This window comes from Callospermophilus lateralis, unplaced genomic scaffold, assembly GCF_048772815.1.
Source record: "Callospermophilus lateralis isolate mCalLat2 unplaced genomic scaffold, mCalLat2.hap1 Scaffold_1118, whole genome shotgun sequence".
In the NCBI taxonomy this organism is placed as follows: Eukaryota; Metazoa; Chordata; class Mammalia; order Rodentia; family Sciuridae; genus Callospermophilus; species Callospermophilus lateralis.
This window is the reverse complement of record NW_027511439.1, coordinates 112,164-131,404: the sequence shown is the minus strand read 5'-3', so window position 1 is coordinate 131,404 and position 19,241 is coordinate 112,164. Positions and strand designations below refer to the sequence as shown.

Genomic DNA, 19,241 nt, shown 5'->3' with positions numbered 1-19,241 from the left:
CTTGACTTAAACATGTTTAAAAAGTAGATGAACCCAGGCGTGGTGGCACATGCCTGTAATCCCAGCAGCTCGGGAGACTGAGACAGAAGAATTGCAGGTTAGACACCAGCCTTAGCAATGGTGAGGCACCAGGGAACTCAGTGAGACCCTGTTTCAAAATAAAATACAAAACAGGGCTGGGGATGTGACTCAGTGGCCGAGCACCACTGAGTTCAATTCCCAGCACCAAAAATAAAAACAAGAAGAAAAATGAGAGATGAAAGATTTGAAATAGGTTCCATTATTACACATGTGATTATTTAGAAGGATATAAATAACAAGGGGCATTTTAAAACATTAATCTCTCTCCTATGTTTCCACTGACAGTGTCTCTTCTGTTGTTTGAAATCATGGAAAGTGGGAACACCAGTTCCGACTTCATTCTCCTAGGTCTCTTGGGCCACTCCAGAGCCCAACAGTTTCTCTTTGGGATGGTTCTGACAATAGCTTTCACGGCTCTAGTGGGCAATGCCCTCATGATTCTCCTTATTCAGTGGGACCTCCGGCTCCATACGTCCATGTACTTCCTTCTGAGCCAACTGTCCCTCATGGATGCCATGCTGGTTTCCACCACTGTGCCCAAAATGGCTGCTGACTACTTGACTGGAAACAAGTCCATCTCCCCTGCTGGCTGTGGCTTGCAGATCTTCTTCCTTCTCACTCTGGGTGGTGGGGAGTACTTCCTCTTTGCAGCCATGTCCTATGACCGCAATGTGGCTGTATGCCACCCTCTGCGCTATCCCATGCTCATGAGCTGGCCACTGTGTCTGAGGATGACCATGGGGTCCTGGTTCCTGGGAGCAGCTGACAGGCTGATGCAGGCAGTTGTTTCCCTGGGCTTCCCATTTTGCAGCAGGCGAGAGATAGACCATTTCTTCTGTGAGAAATTATATATATATATAATATATTTATATATATTATATATATAATATATATATTATATATATATAATGTTAATTCCCATTAGTTAAAGATGTGCATGAAATATTTGGGAAAAAATTTTTTTATCAGTCTATAGAAGGAGTTAGTGTAGAAGTGAAAATAAAACACTTGCATCTTCATTTTTAAAAACTTCACAAAGGTGCAAAAAACACAATGCTTTCTAGACTCATATGGGCAGATCAGAACTATTATGTCTAGTTTTCCTAGATGTACTATCATCTCGTGGCCGTGCTTTCTGCAAAATTGACATAGCAGCAGTTCTCTTGATGTCTACCACAGCATCCAGCTCTGTGCACCTGGTAGGGGTTTGTGGAAGGGGAATGGTAGGCGTTTTTGGAGTCTGAGGGTTCACAGAGTCACTGCCACCTTCCAAGTCAACCTGCATGTAATTGAGCTGCTTGTGTTCTAAACCTGGGCATCTGATATCAAAGTTAAAGACTGTCGGTGTGTACAGTCCCAACTCCTTGAATATTCTATTTTGTGAGTGCTTCCTGGCACAGTTATATTCTCTGTATTTACATTATTATGCATTGGATCTAGATTATCATGGTAGCCATTGAGACATGGGATCTTTGGTCCTAAATTGTCATCTTCATCCCTACTTAGCTTGCTGGCTTCCAAACTGGAGGCAAAGATGGCAAATTTTTATAGTTTAATAATGCAGCTCTTCCCTGGGCTGAGTTTTATATTCAGGGTATCTGAGGTACTGATAGATGTCAGATGACCTCTCCTGACCCCTGAGGCTCTAGGATAGACAGCCCGATTATATTTTCATATACTAGTTTGTTAACAGAGGTGCATCCCTTCAGTTTTTCACTGTCATAGCTAGGATCCCATTCTGTGTTATTTGCATCAGTTGCTTAGTGCCTCACAGTTACTGAGGCTGACTTTGAACTCGCAATTCTCCTGCCTCAACCTCCTGAACCACTGGGATTACAGTGCCTGGCTCCAACCCCAATTCTTTATCCAATGTTTTACATTATTAAAAGCATTTGCCTCGGGGCTGGGATTGTGGCTCAGCATTACAGCACTCGCCTAACACGTGCAAGGCACTGGGTTCAATCCTCAGCACCACATAAGAATAAATAAAAATAAAGGTATTGTGCTCAACTATAACTAAAATATATATATATATATATATATATATATATATATATATATATTTTTTTTTTTTTTTAAAAAAAGCATTTGCCTCAATAGCTTTGTGAGCTCAATTTCTAAAAGAAATTGTGGCTTCTGATTTGAGTTTCAATCAAGCCAACTGCATCTAGAGTCTCTAATTGTGGCAGATAAATGGGAATTTATTGCACATTTTTCTCATCAAAGGAACTTAAAAAAAGTAGTTGAGAAATTATAACAATAGTCTCAAATTTGCACAACAGAGACTTCCTCATGTAATAACCTGGAAATAAATAATTTCATGTGGCAAGATGTGGAGAAAAACCTAAAAAGGTGAACAAAAATATTAATTAGACTTTGGGGTAATAAGCAGGTAGAGAAGATGAAGATAAAGGGAAAAGAAAAAATCCAGAGAGTTAAGTTCGGCATTTGGGGACCTCTTGCTTTGGGAGCTTTTGCTGCTTATGCAAAAGACTGTTCTGGAGATACAGCTCAGGGGTAGAGCTCTTCTCTAGCATGTGTGAGGCCCTGGGTATTCAAACACCAGCACTAAAAAAAAAAAAAAAAAAAAAAAAAAACCCAAGAAGCTGAGTTGATTGAGTGTTGCTGTTCATAGCTCAACATAGCTCATAGACTACAGCGAAAATGTTGGAGCCTAGGGCCTGCTTTGGGTTGGGATTCTGAAAAAGATACTTCAGAAGTAAACCAGCCCTTGAAGGGTTGGTTTTATAATCCAACTTTCAATTATCTGGGTGATCCAGGAAATCCTAATCCCTTATAAATTTAGAAAAATCCTGATTCTGGTGCCCCTGTGTGCCTGATGGAAGCAAATAAAACTTCTCTTTGAATAAGGTAACATCACCCAAAGTCTCAAATTATTTCAGCAAAAAAAACCATTTTCCATATTTTTATTGGATGCATTATAATTATACATAATGGTGGGATTCATTGTTACCTATGTAACAATATAATATGACTAATATCATTCCCCAGTATTTCCCTTCCAATTTTTCAGATATATTGCTGGTACACAGTCACAGGTATCTAGACTCATGAGATGAGACATTAGAAACAAGAGCCAGGAAAAACAACAAATAATAGAAACAGACACATGGGAGTGAAACATGGTAGTCCCTGCCTGTACCCCAACTATTGTACTCCCAACAACTCAGAATGCTGAGGTAGGAGGATTGAAAATCTGAAGGCCAGCCTGGGTTATTTAGTAAGACTCTGCCTCAAAATAAAAAATAAAAAGCACCAGGAATGTATCTCAATTTTAGAGCACCAGTAGGTTCAATCCCTAGTACCAGGAAGAAAAAAAAAAAAGAGAGAGAAGAAATAAATAGTTACATGAAATCTACAGATAAGATCTTAGATACAGATTTTAATGAAATGCTTTTAAAAAAATTTTGTTCAAAGACATAAAGGTTGGGACTGGGGCTTTTTTGGCTCAATGGTAGAGTGTTTGCATAGCACATGTGAGCCACTGGGTTCAATTCTCAGCACCACATAAAAAATAAATAAAATAAACTTATTGCATCCATCAATTTAAAAAAAAAAGAAAAAAGATAAAAGACAAGATTGAAAATTTGGTCAAAGAACTGGAATCAATAAAAATCAAAAGAGTAAATATGAGAAAGAAGCAAACAGAAATTCTTGAACTGAATAATAAAAATGAATTTAAGAACTAAATGGATTGGTAAAAACAGTTGCAGCTGGAGAGAGAATTTGTGAAACAGAAGAAAAATATCTGGAATTAAACATGCAGAGAGGATAAGAATAATAACAGAATACAATAAAAAGGTTTACCATGTGTTTGGGCAGAATACCAGAAGGGGAGAAGAGAGAATATAGTAGAAAACCTAATGGCTGGGCTGGGATTGTGGCTCAGCAGTAGAGCGCTCGCCTAGCATGGGCAGGACCCAGGTTCAATCCTCAGCACCACATAAAAATAAAGGCATTTGTTGTGTTCATCTATACCTAAAAAATAAATATTAAAAAAAAAAGAAAACCTAATGGCTGACAATTTTTCTGAAATGACAACAGAATCAACCCACCAATTCAAGAATCACTGTGAACCACAAGCGAAATAGATAAGAAATCCATGCATATAAGAAAAGGTCAAGAAATAAAAAACAAAGAAAAAATAATAAAAATTGCTAGGAGTAGGGGTAACATATTACCTTTAAAGAACAACATTCAGACAGGCAGATGATTTTTTTTCAACATCTGCAATGGGAGCTAGAAGACTGAAATTAAATCTTCAATTTGCTATAAAAAGTAACTACCCAGGCTGGGGTTATGGCTCAGTGGTGGAGTACTTGCCTGTCATGCTTGAGGTACTGGGTTTGATTCTCAGCACCACATAAAAATAAATAAATAAAATAAAGATATTGTGTTTATCTAAACACAATAAATAAATAAGTAAATAAGTAAAAAAAAGAATTAAAGTAACTACCAATCTAGAATGCTATACACATCAGAAATATATTTCAATGCAAAAACATTTTCAAACAAAAACAGAAAGATTGTCACCAGCAGATCTTCCTAAAGGATCTTTTAAAGGATTTATTTCAGGCAGAATTAAAATGAATAAGATGGAGAGTGTTAAATGCAATGTATTATAAAGAACAACAACAACAAAGTGGTATGTGGGTAAATATGAATAAACATTAAGTGTAATCAGTAATGATAAAGTTACAAAAGTTAGCCAACTACAAAGTTAGGGATTACAGTCCACACCCTCATATTTAACTGTAAATTAAGTGGTTTCCAAGGCTTCCCTTAGATATGATAATTTGCCAGAAGGACTCACAAAAATCCCTGAAAGCTGTTGTACTTATGAAATTATGATTTATTATAATCAAAGGTTACAGGTTAAATAAACCAAGAGAAGAAATACATAGGATAGTGTTCAAGAAAGTACCAAACAGAGAATTTCTGGTTGCCCTCTCCCAGGGAAGCTTACCCGAACTTTGATGTCCAAAATCTTTGTTTTTGGGGTTCTACCATTTAAGCACAGTTGACTGCCCATAAAGATGATCAATGTCCAGTCCCTCAGGGTGTACCCTGCATATTATTAATCTAGCTGGCCCAAGGTCAGTAGTCAAAACAAAAACTCTCCCACCAGGAATAACTTCAAGGACCTAGAAGCCAACAGCATAGGCCAAATCTCTCTTTGGGCAAGGTGATTTCTTTCTTCCCTTTTCTTTCCCTGGGCCTCACAAATGCTATAAAGTCTGTCTACCACTGAGCTACATTCCCATCCCTTTTTATTTTTGAGATGGAGTCTCAATAAGTTGCACAGGATGACCTTAAACTTGTGATTCTCCTGCTTCAGCCTCAGAGTAGCTGGGATTACAGGCATGTACCACTTCACCCACTGGTTAAATCCTTTCTACATAAACATCTAACAGGTTTTTAAAAACTTCACCAGTGTGGCAGCCCCCTGAATCTTTGTAGGGCTTATATTCCACCTTCTGTCATATATGTCTGGCTACTTTATCTAGAATACCTGCCATTTTCTTGATCATTGGGTCCAATTAGTGTGATGTCATCAATATAGTGTTCCAGTATGATGTTTTGCAGAATGTCCAATCAAGGATTCTTCAAGCTTGCATTGTCTAATGTGGTAGCTATTAGCCTGAAGATTGTGGGCACTTGAAATGTGTCTAATTGAATTAAGATATGCTATAAATGTATAGAATACACACTTATGCCTTTGCCGTTCCATGCACTCTGACCTGACAGTTTCCTATTGCAAATGTTTGTGGCTCTTTGTGAGCTTCCTCTACCACCTGTAGTGCACTTGGCTTGTGCATAGAGAAGGTTGGGAGTGCTAGAGTCCTAACAACCACAGGTCATATTTCAAACTTGAAATGAAAAAAAAAAGAATGTAAAAATGTCTCATATTTTCATACTGATTACAGTGTCTGTTACATGGTCCCATAAGGAAATAACTAGAATGGAGAGGTCGATGACTTGAATCAGGACTTCATAAATCTTCACTCTAAGCACAGAAGCACAGAAGGTTTTGGTTCTCTTGTTTCAATCAGTCATATCTCAGATCCCATCTCACATAGTTCTTGAAAATTCCAAGCTTAGTTACCCTGGAAAATGATCTCAGCTCTTTCGGGGAAAATATTTATTATATATCCTTCTCATAGTTTCGTGAAGTCCTTCCTAAGGAGACCTGGCTTTCTTTTCAAATGATGTACTCTGGCCCTGAAAACTAACATCTGGGAACTTGGGAAGGAATGTGATTTTCCACTGTGACAGCTGACTTCTGATAAACTATTGATTGAAAAGAAATTATTTTATATATCAAGAATGCCCTAGTTGGCTGTCCATCTTTCTTCCGTTTAGGAATACTATGATCCATTAACCATATTTTATTTCCCTATGGGTCAAAGAATCCTGATAGGCTATTCTGCCAATACAGTTTGAGTATCCTTTTGGGACCAAGAGCAGTTTGGATTTAGGATTTTTTTCCCCAGATTTTGGAATATTTGCATATACATAATGAGATATCTTGGCAATGGGTCCTAAGTCTACATATGAAATTTTATTCATGTCTCATACACATAATATGAAGGTAATTTGAGGCAATATTTTTAGTGTACCTGCATTTTAATTGTGACCAATCATGTGAGGTCAAGTGTGGAAATTTTTCTTCTTGTGAGGTTAGGTTGAGCTCTCCCCAGGGCCTTTGCCATTCCAGAATCCAGTCATTCCCGTTGCTAGTAGCACCTCTCACTGCTCACTCAACCATCAAACCTCTCACAGAGGCCAGTGTCCTCTGAAGGCTTCTCAGGTCTTGCAAGTAAACAGTTCTAACATTCCTGACTCCTTAAACTTTCTGACCTCTTTCTTAAAACAGTGTCAAGAAAGTTCTGTCAATTCCTTCCTCATTTACTTTAGGCCAAATTAAATCCAAATAGTGTAGTAGGAGCCAGTTCTGGATATTCTGGCTGAAGTACAAGATCTTGAGTTGTGGGGCTGAAGTTGTGGCTCAGTCGGCAGAGCACTTGCCTAGAACATGTGAGGTACTAGGTTTGATCCTCAGCACCACATAAAAATAAATAAGTAAAATAAAGGTATTATGTTCATCTACAACTAAAATAATATTTCAAAAAAAAAGAACTTGAGTTGTGAAAGAAGAAGGCCCCCAAATGGAGGAGGGGGAACCCAGGCTTATATTTCAGCCCACTACAGTCCAGCTGTTTCGAAAGCAACCTTCATACATGAACCCCTGGTTTCTCCCATACACAGCACATAGCTTCTTTGACCAGTGTGATATTTTCTACCATAACATGGACTGACTTCCTTGCTTAAGTTACACTGAAACCTAGAAACAATCTGGAGTGAAAAGTCTACCTCCAGCAAGCCGAATGGCATCTTACATAATATCTATCTCCTCTGGGGAGAAAAAGGAGTCTAAATAAGCCTGTTAAGATTCAAGCTTTTCAGGCTTATCCACCTCATTGTCCCCATGTCACATTTCAGTCCCACTCATCCATCAGGGCACTAGCTTTGATCAGGAGAGCAGTAAGACTATATTGCTTTTTCTTTTTACGTTTATTTATTTATTGGTACTGAGAATTGAACCCAGGAGCACTTCACCACCAAGATATATTCCCCAGCCCTTTTTATTTTTTATTTTGAGGTAGGGTCTCACTAAGTTGCCCAGGCTGGCCTCAAACTTGCAATCCTGCCTCAGCCTCCTGAGTTGCTGGGATTACAGGCAGGTGCCACCACACCTGGTTTAACTCTCTTGCTATAACAGTGAGATTTTGGGTCTGATTGTCAGCACCCTTTCTGCAGCTACTTCCTAAATGCTTCAGAGAGGTGGGTATATAACTCAGTTGTAGAGTGTATATTTGGTGTGCATGAAGTTCTGGGTTCAATTTCTAGCACACATGCACCATCCCCTACACACACACCAAGAAAAAAAAAAAAAAGAAAGAAAGAAAGAAAGAAAGAAAAGATGCCAAATTAGCTCTTTGACTTTCACAATATATTGGCAATTGGATACTCTGAGCATTACATTTAATTTATCTACCAGAAGCCAGACTACTAGTCCTTAAAATTAACATTACTTTCCAGCTTTGTCTGTTCGGGCTGCTATAACAAAATACCAGAGTCCAAAGGGCTTATAAACAACAGAAATTAATTTCTGTTAGTTCTGGAGGCTAAAAGTCCAAGAGCAAGTTGTTCAGAGATTTGGTGCCTGGTAGGGATCACTTTCTAGCTCACAGATGATACCTGCTTGCTGAGGGCTCACATGGTAACGGGCAAAGACCTCTTGGGGGACCTCCTGTAGAGTCCCCTTCCTGAAGTCTCCCAAGGGCTCTACCTCCAAATACATCAGATGGTGGTTAGTATTTCAACATATGAATTTGGGGACAGGGGATGCAAATTTTCAGGTCATAGCACTTCCACCCAACTTAAGTGGCACAGATACAACCTATCCCCAAGCTTCTCAATTAATTATAACATATACCACAGGGAATTTCACCTTTATATATGTGTAGAAAGCACCAGTCAAAAGTAAATGAGTGAAAAGACAATGGAGGAGGGAGGAGGAGAGGGAAAGTGGGGGATTAGGAACTGAAATGGAGTAAATCAAGTTCCATGAATGTATGATTTTGTTAAAATGAACCCAACTGCCAGGCATAGTGGTTCTTACCTGTAATCCCAGCAGCTCAGAAGGCTGAGGCAGGAGGATCACAAGTTCAAAGCCAGCCTTAGCAATGGCAAGGTGCTAAGCAATTCAGTGAGACCCTGTCTCTAAATAAAATACAAAATAGGGCTGGGGATGTGGCTCAGTGATAGAGTACACCTGAGTTCAATCCCTAGTACCCCCCCCCAAAAAAAACCTCTCAATTTCTATGTATAACTCTAATAAAAAAATTAATCAAAACTGACAGCCTAATTACTTTTGATGCTACTTCTTGCAAGAGATTATTTGTACCTCTACTCACCACCAGTAATAATAGTCTTACTGCTGTCATACTGATTGCTATGGTCTAAATGTTTGTATCCTCCCAAAATGCATGAACTAAAACCCATATAAGAGAGGTCCCAGAGAGACCCCTTACTATTTCCACCACAAGAGGACACAGATGCAAGGTACCGTCTATAACCCAGAAAAGAGACTCCCCCAGACACAATCTACCAGCACTTTGATTTTGGAGTCCACAGGTCCAGAACCATGAGGAATAAATTTCTGTTGTCTACAAGCCATCCAGACTTGGTATTTGGTCATAATAGCCTAAGACACTGGTGAATAGACTAAGACATAGGTGAATAATCTAACCTCCAAATCCTAACCCTCTTTTGGAGCCACTTAGTGCTTAAGTACCTAAGTGCCCCAGAAAGCAAAACCTAAGATAGAGGGCTCAAAGCAAAGCCATGTTAAGAAGCCAAGTCCCAAAGAGAAGGAAGGAGAAATAAGGGGAGTGAGCCAGGCAGGAGGGAGATGCACAATAGTTATTGAGTTGGTCACCACGAGGTGTAAAGATTACCGGATCTGCAGGAATGTTCCTCAACAACCTGTATAAACCAGGAAGTGTTTATCCACCAGCTCCCATTGATCAATGATTTACCCCACAGGGCATTAATTCTTGCAATTCACAGGTAAAAATATACCTCATGACCTGTCAATATGGAAGTCCAGAGAAGGGGAGACATACATAGTAGGGGAGGGAGGTGAGGTACTATCAGGTTACCCCTTCATGAAGCCATGTAGAGCCAATACAGAGTTGGATACAGAACCAGATGAGATAGAGGGAGAGGAGTGGGAACAGTGGGCAATACTCCCACTCCAAACAGCAAGTTCAGGGTGTCCCTGAATGAAGCCAAGGGAATATGTTTGTAAAAATCACAAGGTTAAATGGATTCCAGGGATTGAACCCAGGACCTTGTGCATGCAAGGCAAGCACTCTACCAACTGAGCTGTATGCCCAGCTCTCCAGGGAATCTTTGCAGCTCATGAGTTTGCCATATCTTTCACATGCTTCTGGGAGACAGGGATCAGAAGAAGCTGAGTAAATGAAATGTTAGAATAATCTGTCTTGATTGTTATGTTTTATACACACACAAGGGACAATTGAGTCCTGCCTAACTTATCAGGAATTGCTGAGTTTCCAAAGTCAAATAAGTTGCCATGTTTGTAGTCCTTGCATGGTCCTTTTCCCAGGATGTCTCAAATATATTTCTCTAGAGGACACTAGAATGAATGATTGTCAAAGCTAGAAGAGATCTTAGCAACAGTCTCACATAATTACCACCATCTATGGATCAGAAAACTCAACCCTTTCACACATAATGATAGCAACAGTAATGACCACCACAGTGATAATAGCACCTGTCACTTGGGGCACCTGCTAGACATAGTTTTGTTTGCTGTTTTAACTTAATCCCTACGATAGCTTTCATTTTGCAGATGCAAGAGTCTCAAATAGGCTTTGGTCTAATCATTCTGGGTAATTATAATGAGCAGCAGTGTTAAAAATGTAGATACGAAAGTCTAAGTTAGTGTTTTATTCGATTTTTTTTCCTCCCTAAAAGCAGACTACTGAGCCTAAAGCTTTATAATCCACCCTCTTACCCGCTCCTTTACTTGCCCACGATCCACAATTATATTAAATGACTCTGGATGGCATTTCAGCAATATTCTATTATCAGGATCATTTCTGAGATTCTAAGTATCCACTAAAAAGATAGAGAGGTAAATCTCTCCTTGTCTAGTGCACACAATATGCCAGATATTGTCCAAGGGACTTTTCATTTCATTAAACATAATGTTGCATTTAATTCTAATGACACCTGGGATGGTAGATATTATTATTTGCCTCATTTCGTGAATGAGAAAACAAGTCTTCTGAGAGGTTAAATAAATTGCCTAAGATCTTACAGCAAATAAAAGGAAGAGCTGAGGATTGGAATACAGTTCTATCTCCAAAGCCCCTTTCTTTATGCCATACTGCATAAAGATTTGGTTTGGCAAATCTGGTGGTTAAGGGACTGACATTTGATGAATGACATGTGTAAAATAGGAAAATCATCTACCTCCTAGGGTGGTGTTCCATATAAAAACAGTATGTAGGAAGTTCCTAGAACAGAGTTTGGCCTTTTAAAAGGTATTCAACAGATGGGAGCTGCTATTGCTGCTATTGTTGAAATGGTTTTATTACTTTGGTTATTGATTTATATCGAAGGTCTACCCCCACTCCATGCATGCAAGGCCCTAGGGTGAATGCATAGAAGATTATATCCTGTTGCTGCCCTTAAGAAGTACAGATTAGTAGAGGAGGCACATACCTGAACACAGAACTATGCTCAGAGGGTCTGATAGATAGGAAGCAGCCACAAGCCTAGGGCTCTGAATTTTTCACCCGGGTCAATACTAAATCAGTCCTCTAGGTGGCAGCAAAAATCCCAATATAAACCTCTGCAGGGAGCTGGGTCCTTTTGTTGTTAATGACAACAGCAAACAGAAATACACTTGAGTTACTTAAGATCCAGGCAAGTAGCAATGGCAGTTTATTTCATTTTTTAAAGTTAAACAAATTTACATACAATAATTGAACATGTTTATGGGGTACACTGGGGTACTTCATTCATGTACACAATGTGTAATAATCACTTCAGAGCAATTGACATACCCATAACCTGATCATAACCTTCTGTTCATAATCTTCAAATCCTCTCTTCTATCTGTTTTGAAATCTACAATTAATTGTCAACCATAATTAGCCTACTGTGCTATAGAACATTAGAAGTTATTCATCATAACCAACTACACCCTGGTCCCTACTAACCATCATCTAACTAACCATCATCTACATCATTCCTCCCCCATCCAACACCCAGTCCTTTAGTATTTGAATGTTAAGATATATATATATATATATATATATATATATATATATATATCAAGGATGGAATCCAGAACCCCAAGCTTCCTTTTTATATTTCAATGGTTTATTTCAGTGCAAGCTAAATGTACCAAAGTGTTATTCCTATCTTATTGCTGTGATTGTTGGTCCCAAATTTAAACTACTGCATTGATTTCAGAAAGGTCTTAGATTGTACATTCTAGCCTCCTTTGAAGTGCAGATTTTCCCCTCAACTAAACTAGACGTGCACTATAACTTTAATATCTTTGTATCCTCAGTCTTTGGTCCAGAGCTTGTTGAAAAAATAAATGAATGAGTGAATTACCACAAGAACTACTTAAGGGTAGGCTAGGCATTGCCTGATTGGAGAAAGGATTTAAGTGTATGGAAACTTCAGTTTCACCAAACTTATTGCTTTCAAGCAACAGAAATCACCTTTGGCTCCCTTTAAAAAAATTTTAGATGTTGATGGACCTTTATTTTATTCATTTATTTATATGTGGTGCTGAGAATCCATCCCAGTGCCTCACACATGCTAGGCAAGTGCTCTCTACCATTGAGCCACGACCCCCAGCCCATCTCTGGTTCTCGTAAGCACAGAAGGAATTTACTTGAATGGCATGGAAATAGAATCATGAGGAAATGCTCAAGACTAGTACTATAGCACATATCCCTTGAAGGACCATGTATTAAAAGTTTGATCTCAAGTATGGCAGTACTGTGGGGTGGGAGAACCTTTGAGAGGTTAGGCCTAGTAGGAGGTCTTCAGGCCATTGGGGATATGCCCTGAAAGGGATGTTGGGGGCTGGAGATGTGGCTCAAGCGGTAACGCCCTCGCCTGGCATGCGTGCGGCCCAGGTTCCATCCTCAGCACCACACACAAACAAAGATGTTGTGTCCGCCGGTAACTAAAAAGTAAATATTAAAATTCTAAGAAAAAAGAAAAGAAAGGGATGTTGGGACCACAAAGCCTTTCTTTTGCTCTCCTTTTCTCCCTGTCCATGAGATGAGCTGTTTTGCTCGGTCACACATTCCCACACAATGCACGGTCACAGGCCCAAGCAATGGGGTCCAATTGATCATGGACTAAGACCACTAAAAGTGCTAAGCATAGTGGCACACACCTGTAATTACAGCTACTTGGGAAGATAATCCGAAATTTGAGGTCAGCTCAAACAATTTAGCAAGACGCTGCCTCAAAGTAAAATTTTTTAAAAATTGTTTTATTTTATATGTTCTTTTTAGAACATATATTCATGAGAGTAGAATATATTTTGGCAAGTTGTATATACGTAGAGTATAACTTACTCTATTTAGGATCCCACACTTTTGGCTGTACATTTTGCAGAGTACCCTGGTCGTGTATTCAAATACAAGGCTAGGAAAGTTATGTCAGATTAATTTTACTGTCTTTCCTGTTCCCCTCCCATTCTTCCCTTCATTTCCCTTTGTGTAATCCAATGGATTTCTGTTATTCCCCTCCCCAACCTCCCGTGTATTGGGTTAGCATGCAAAAATCAGAGAGAACAGTTGGCCTTTGGTTGGGAGGACTGGTTTACTTCATGTAGCTTGATGGTCTCCAGTTCTATCGACTTACTGGCAAATGCCATTATTTTATTCTTCTTTATGGCTGAAACTTGATGAGGTACTAAGTTAAGAATCTAAAATAGCTAGGTGTCTTTGCACACGCCTATAATCTCAGCGGCTTGGGAGGCTGAGGCAGGAGGATCAAAGCCAGCTTCAGCAACTTAGTGAGGTTCTGAGCAACTCAGCAAGACCCTGTCTCTAAATAAAATATAAAAATGTGGCTTAGTGCCCCTGGGTTCAATCCCCAGTATCCCACCCCCACAAAAATATAATCTAAAATACATGCTCATTCATCTGCTCCCTGTCCACTTGTCTTCCTCTCAGACTTTTCCTGTCCTGGCCCACAGTCCCCCACAACTTCAACTCCATAACCTGCAAATCCTCTTCAAAGCTTAAGCTCTCTGAGTAGCTCCCACATCTGCTTTGATTGAAACACAAATGTTCCTGAGGACAACTGAATCTGCTATCTTCTAAAAACGTAGAGCATGCTTCTTCTACACTTTTGTCAAAAGTTCTGCTTTTTTAAAACTTTAAACGTTGGACTTTATCACTCTCTCTTCTTCCTTATTACTTCATTATTCATTGAAATGTTATTCACCAGTGATGAAAAAAATGTTCAGCCATGTTTGTGACTGGTTTCCACATCCATGTGCACGACCTTGGCCACTCAGTGTATGCCACTCCTATATCCAGGGCAGCTTGGGCACTGCATAATCCATAATGGGTACACGGTGGCCCTAACTCTACTCCATGCTTGTTATTTGTCTGGTTGTCTGTTTGGATGCTGTAACAAAAACACCATAGTCTGGGTGGTTTAAACAAAAGAAAAGTATTCCTCATAGTTCTAGAGGCTGGGAAATCTAAGATCAAAGCATGTTTGGTCTCTGCTAAGGCCTCCATCCTGGGCCATAGATGGCACCTTCTTGCTATTTTCTCACTGGATGAAATGGTGAAGGGAGCTCTTGAGGTCTCACTAATCCCAGTCATGAGATCTCCACCTAATTACCTTGAAAAGGCCCCATCTGTAAACACCATTGCACTGGGAATTGGGTTATAACATATTAATTTGGGGGAAGGGGCACACCCAGTCTGTGACACCATCCATTCTCATCCTGACCTGGTCATCAGATACTATCCTGATTCTCTTAACAGAAACTCTTCTCTGGCTGGGTTTTTCAATTACTTTAATAAGATAAATTGGGCAACATCAAAATTCCTAGATTGTTGAACTAATTTCTCCCAAACATTTGGCTCTTCCCTTCCTTTATTTCTCTTTTCCATCAGCTTAGATCCCAGAATTCTGCCTTTGATTTTTTTAAAAGAGAGAGAGAGAGAGAGAGAGAGAGAGAGAGAGAGAGAGAATTTTTTTAATATTTATTTTTTAGTTTTCGATGGACACAACATCTTTATTTTATTTTAATGTGGTGCTGAGGATCAAACCCAGCGCCCCATGCATGCCAAGCAGGCATGCTACTGCTTGAGCCACGTCCCCAGCCCAGAATTCTGCCTTTGATACACACATACACACACACACACACACACACACACACACACACACTCCTAACCACCTCATGGATAACTTATACTCTTACTTTTCAGTGAAAATGCTATTGATTTTTTTTGTAGTTGTAGATGCACAGAATGCATTTATTTTATTGTTTATTTTTATGTGGTGCTGAGGATCCAACCCAGTGCCTCCTGCATGCTAGGTGAGTGCTCTGCTGCTGAACTACAGCCCCAGCCCTTGCTTGTTTTTTGAGGTACTGGAGATTGAACCCAGGGCCTTGAGCATGCTAGGCAAGAGTTCTACCACTGAGCTGCATCCCCATCCTTTTTAAATTTTATTTTGAGACTTTGGTCTCACTAAAGTTTTCCATACAGGCCTAGAACTTCCTTTCTTTTTTTTTTAAGAGAGAGAGAGAGAATTTTAATATTTATTTTTTAGTTTTCGGCGGACACAACATCTTTGTTTGTATGTGATGCTGAGGATCAAACCCGGGCCGCACGCATGCCAGGTGAGCGTACTACCACTTGAGCAACATCCCCAACCCCAGGCTTAGAACTTTCCATCCTCCTGTCTCAGCCTCCTGAGTAGCTGGGATTACAGGCATGTGCCACTATGCTGTTCTGAGAAAACTTCTCTGACTTTCCCCTATCAACCCCGCCCCCTCTTCTTTCATCCTTTCCTCCTTTTATAATAGAGTAGTTGTTGTTGCCTAGGCCAGGATTTCTCAACCTCACCACTCGTTGATGTTTTGGGCTAGATTAGTCTTTGGTGTGGGGACTGCCTTGTTCATTGTAGGATGTTTAACAGGATCTCTGGCCTCTATCAAGTAGATGCAAGTAGCATGGCCCCCAGTTGTGGCAACCAAGAATATCTTCAGATGTTGCCAAATGTTTGTGGGGGAGAACCACTAGCATATGCTCATGCTTCTACAAGTGCCTGGGACTCTATCACCCACTTCGTGCATACACAATAAGCTCAGGAGTCATGCAGTATTAACTATTATTTTCTCTCCAGGATGGTCAACAGCTCCCTCTCAACAAAATTATTTTCACAAAATATTTAAATATGCTGAAATTTCTCCATTGTAAATCAAACCCAAACCAAACCAAACCAAAAAACTCTCCTTCAATAGCACTTCCATATCCAGTCACCAGGGAGCCCCTCCCAGCCAATCTGGCAAGAGTTGGTTATGATCCTCACTCCCTCAAATATGACTCAAGATCCTGTCATTCTGCATCTGAAGCTTTCACAGAGGTACTAAGTGACTACCATGTCAATAAATACAGTGAACATTCTTCAGTCCCTGGATGTGAGGCCCATTGTAGGAGAACCACATTGAACTTGATCTTGACCTGGTTGAGTTTCAGATGCCTCAGAGGCATGCTCAAAATGTTGAGTGGACATTGGGGTAACAGAGCTAAAGTGAGAGGGGAGATCTAGGTGGGACATAAAGGCCTAGGTCTCCCATAGTGCCCAGGGACACACAGGTATATGTGTATATATGTAAGTAATGCCATAGGAAACATGAGTTCTTTGAGCAGGGTGAGGGGAATTTTAGTCAAGTTCTCAAACTTGAGGGTACATCAGAATCACACAAAGGGTTTTCAATAAATGCAGACTGCAGGGCCTCAGCTTCAGTTTTTAATTCAGTAAAAACCAAATAGGGGGCTGGGGATGTGGCTCAAGCGGTAGCGCACTCGTCTGGCATGGCGGGGCGCTGGGTTCGATCCTCAGAACTACATAAAAATAAAATAAAGATGTTGTGTCCACCGAAAACTAAAAAAAAAAAAAAAAAAAAAAAAAATTCTCTTTCTTTCTTTCTCTCTCTCTCTCTTAAAAAAAAAAATAGGGCTGCGGATGTAGCTCAGTGGTACAGGATTTACCTAGTATGCTTGAGGCCTGTGTTCAATCCCTAGCACTACAAAAACAAAACAAAACAAAAATCAACAAACCTTGGTGGGCTGGAGAATTTGTATTTTCATCAAGTTCCCACAAGATGCTGAAGGTGCTGGGCCACTTTAAGAACACTGGTCTAGAGTGCTGAAAGGGCACCCAGCCTCCCAATGAGACGCTCCAACATGGATTATCCAAGAGCGGAGGATGAAAGCTTGAGGAGACAACAAGAAGGAAGGATGGACCACCTGGTCAAGGCAGGCGGAGGGAGGCAGGGTACATCGAAGATGCTGAAGCCCCTGGACTACAACTCCCAGGGAGCATCGCGCCAGCTACCGCGCGCCCTCTAGAGGCGGCTGGAGGGGTAGGCGGGGTGGGGGGAAATCTCTGGGACCTTCGACAGAGCATCCGCGAGCGCGGTGAGCCGGGGCTGCTGCGAGGTGCAGCGGCACCGCGGAAGCCCAACAGGAACCTAAAGAGGTGGGTCAGTAGGGGCTGCGCCGGCTACTGGTTCCTTTAAGCCTAGTTGCGTTGTCTTCCCGATTTAAGCGGACGAGCGAGAGTCCGGGATTACGGGCGCAGGGACACAGGACTGCCCCTCTGGGAAGACGCGCTGCGTTGATAGCCGTGTGGCTCCGGTACCTCTTCGTGCAGCAGGTCCTGTCCCCAGTTGGAGAGGGACGTCATGCTCTGACCGACTCACTCTGGGAATGGAGGGACTAGTGCTGCAGGTGATAGTGTCAGGTGGCCGCCCCCTCCTCTCCGGGCTTGGGGAGGAGGTGGTTGGCATAGGATCCTCGGACTGAGGGCCAGGTGGCTCCCGAAGACTGTGGCCCTGGGAGGCATTCCTAACCCTTGAAGTGGTGGGACAGGTGCATGGGCGCTCCCGGCCTGGGATCCTGGGGCCCGGGAAGCCTCCTACATCCTCCTTGATGATGCCGGAGGTGTGTGTGTATGAGGAGGGGGGTATTGCCGTGTAGTGTCAGGATCTAAGACCTTGGCCATCCTCGCGTCCACAGAGCTCTGCCCCGCTTCCTGTCCCGTGGTGACCTCGGAAGGACGCCGGTGCCCGTCTCCAGGGTTAGATTGCGGTGCCACCGCGCAGTGCACCTGGTGAGCCCAGGAGGACCGTGTGGATGCTTGTGGGTGTCCCGGTAATGCGGAGCCTGTCGTGAGTGCAACAGTAACAACCACCATTCCCAAATGCCTTTAACAAAATTAGTTTTATGTTCTTATTTTTTAAAACATCAAGTTTGATTCCGAATATCTTAATTTTATTTTGTGGGAGCTCCATTTGCCAGCACGCAAGTTTATATAATAAGCAGTGTACGCTTTGGTGTGTGTGGGGGGAATTCCGGTGAAGGTGCTCTTCCTTGCCCTCTATCGGATGAATTATGTTGGACTGGTTGACAGGCTTATCCATTAGTAACTGCAGTAGCTGGAGGCAAGAGATAAAGTGTTTTTGAGTAGAGTCACAACTCAGCCCTTCAGAACGATTTTTGGTTTCAGCAGATTTTGGTTATCCAGTTTCAAACACTCATTTCAACGTTTAAGATGGGGATGGTGGGGGGGAATGAATTTGTCAATCCTAATAGCTTACTGTATAGAAAATAGCTTTGCATGATTAACTTTCAAAACAAGCAAGTTGAATATGTAGATCCGAAGCTAAGCCTGCATACTGAACTCTGCATATGTTTTAATACTAGTTTTTTTTTAAATTGGGATTTTTAGTTGTAGGTGAATACCATACCTTTATTTTATTTATTTTATTTTTCTGTGGTGCTGAGGATCGAACCCAGTGCCTCACACTTGCAAGGCAAGGGCTCTATCACTGAGCTACAACCGCAGCCCCTTAATACTAGTTTTAAGCTGATTAGTTTGGCTGTTCCAGTTAGATAATTTTGTTGTCTGGTAAGAGGCAACACCATATGTCTCTTTCTAATTTTTATGCTTCTTATTTCTTTTCTTCCATGGGTCATTCTCTCAACAGTGTTGACTTTAAAGGTTAAACAGGACATCTTCTTTGGCCTTAATTTTAGGGGAATGCTTCTCCTGTAAAATCACTAAGTGTGCTCTTATGTTAGTATTTATTCCTAAGTACTAAGAGTTTAAAACTTGGGGATGTGCTTTGGTCTTTTTCCAAATGCTTTTGTATAGCATTCATTGATATGACCATGTAGGCTTCCATCTTAAAATTACTAACATAAGTGATTATGCTGCTAGATTTTTTTTTTCCTCTAAAATCTTGGAAT

The 19,241-nt window shown here is 40.9% G+C and overlaps 1 protein-coding gene across 1 annotated transcript; it reads left to right on the top strand.

Annotated features, from left to right (window-relative positions):
* Nucleotides 1–389: 389 nt before the first annotated feature.
* On the top strand, nucleotides 390–17,795 carry LOC143640069 (olfactory receptor 2T33-like). Its single transcript, XM_077108017.1, has 2 exons — nucleotides 390–918; nucleotides 17,539–17,795. The coding sequence occupies exons 1-2, from the start codon at nucleotides 390–392 to the stop codon at nucleotides 17,793–17,795; spliced, it is 786 nt and encodes a 261-aa protein (XP_076964132.1).
* The last annotated feature ends 1,446 nt before the right edge of the window (nucleotides 17,796–19,241 follow it).

Bases quoted from the DNA above. Each gene is read 5' to 3' on its own strand.
- LOC143640069 (XM_077108017.1), top strand. From the start codon at position 390: ATGGAAAGTGGGAACACCAGTTCCGACTTCATTCTCCTAGGTCTCTTG. The intron at 919-17,538 runs GTGAGAAATTAT...TCCCGATTTAAG, and splicing joins AGAGATAGACCATTTCTTCT to CGGACGAGCGAGAGTCCGGG.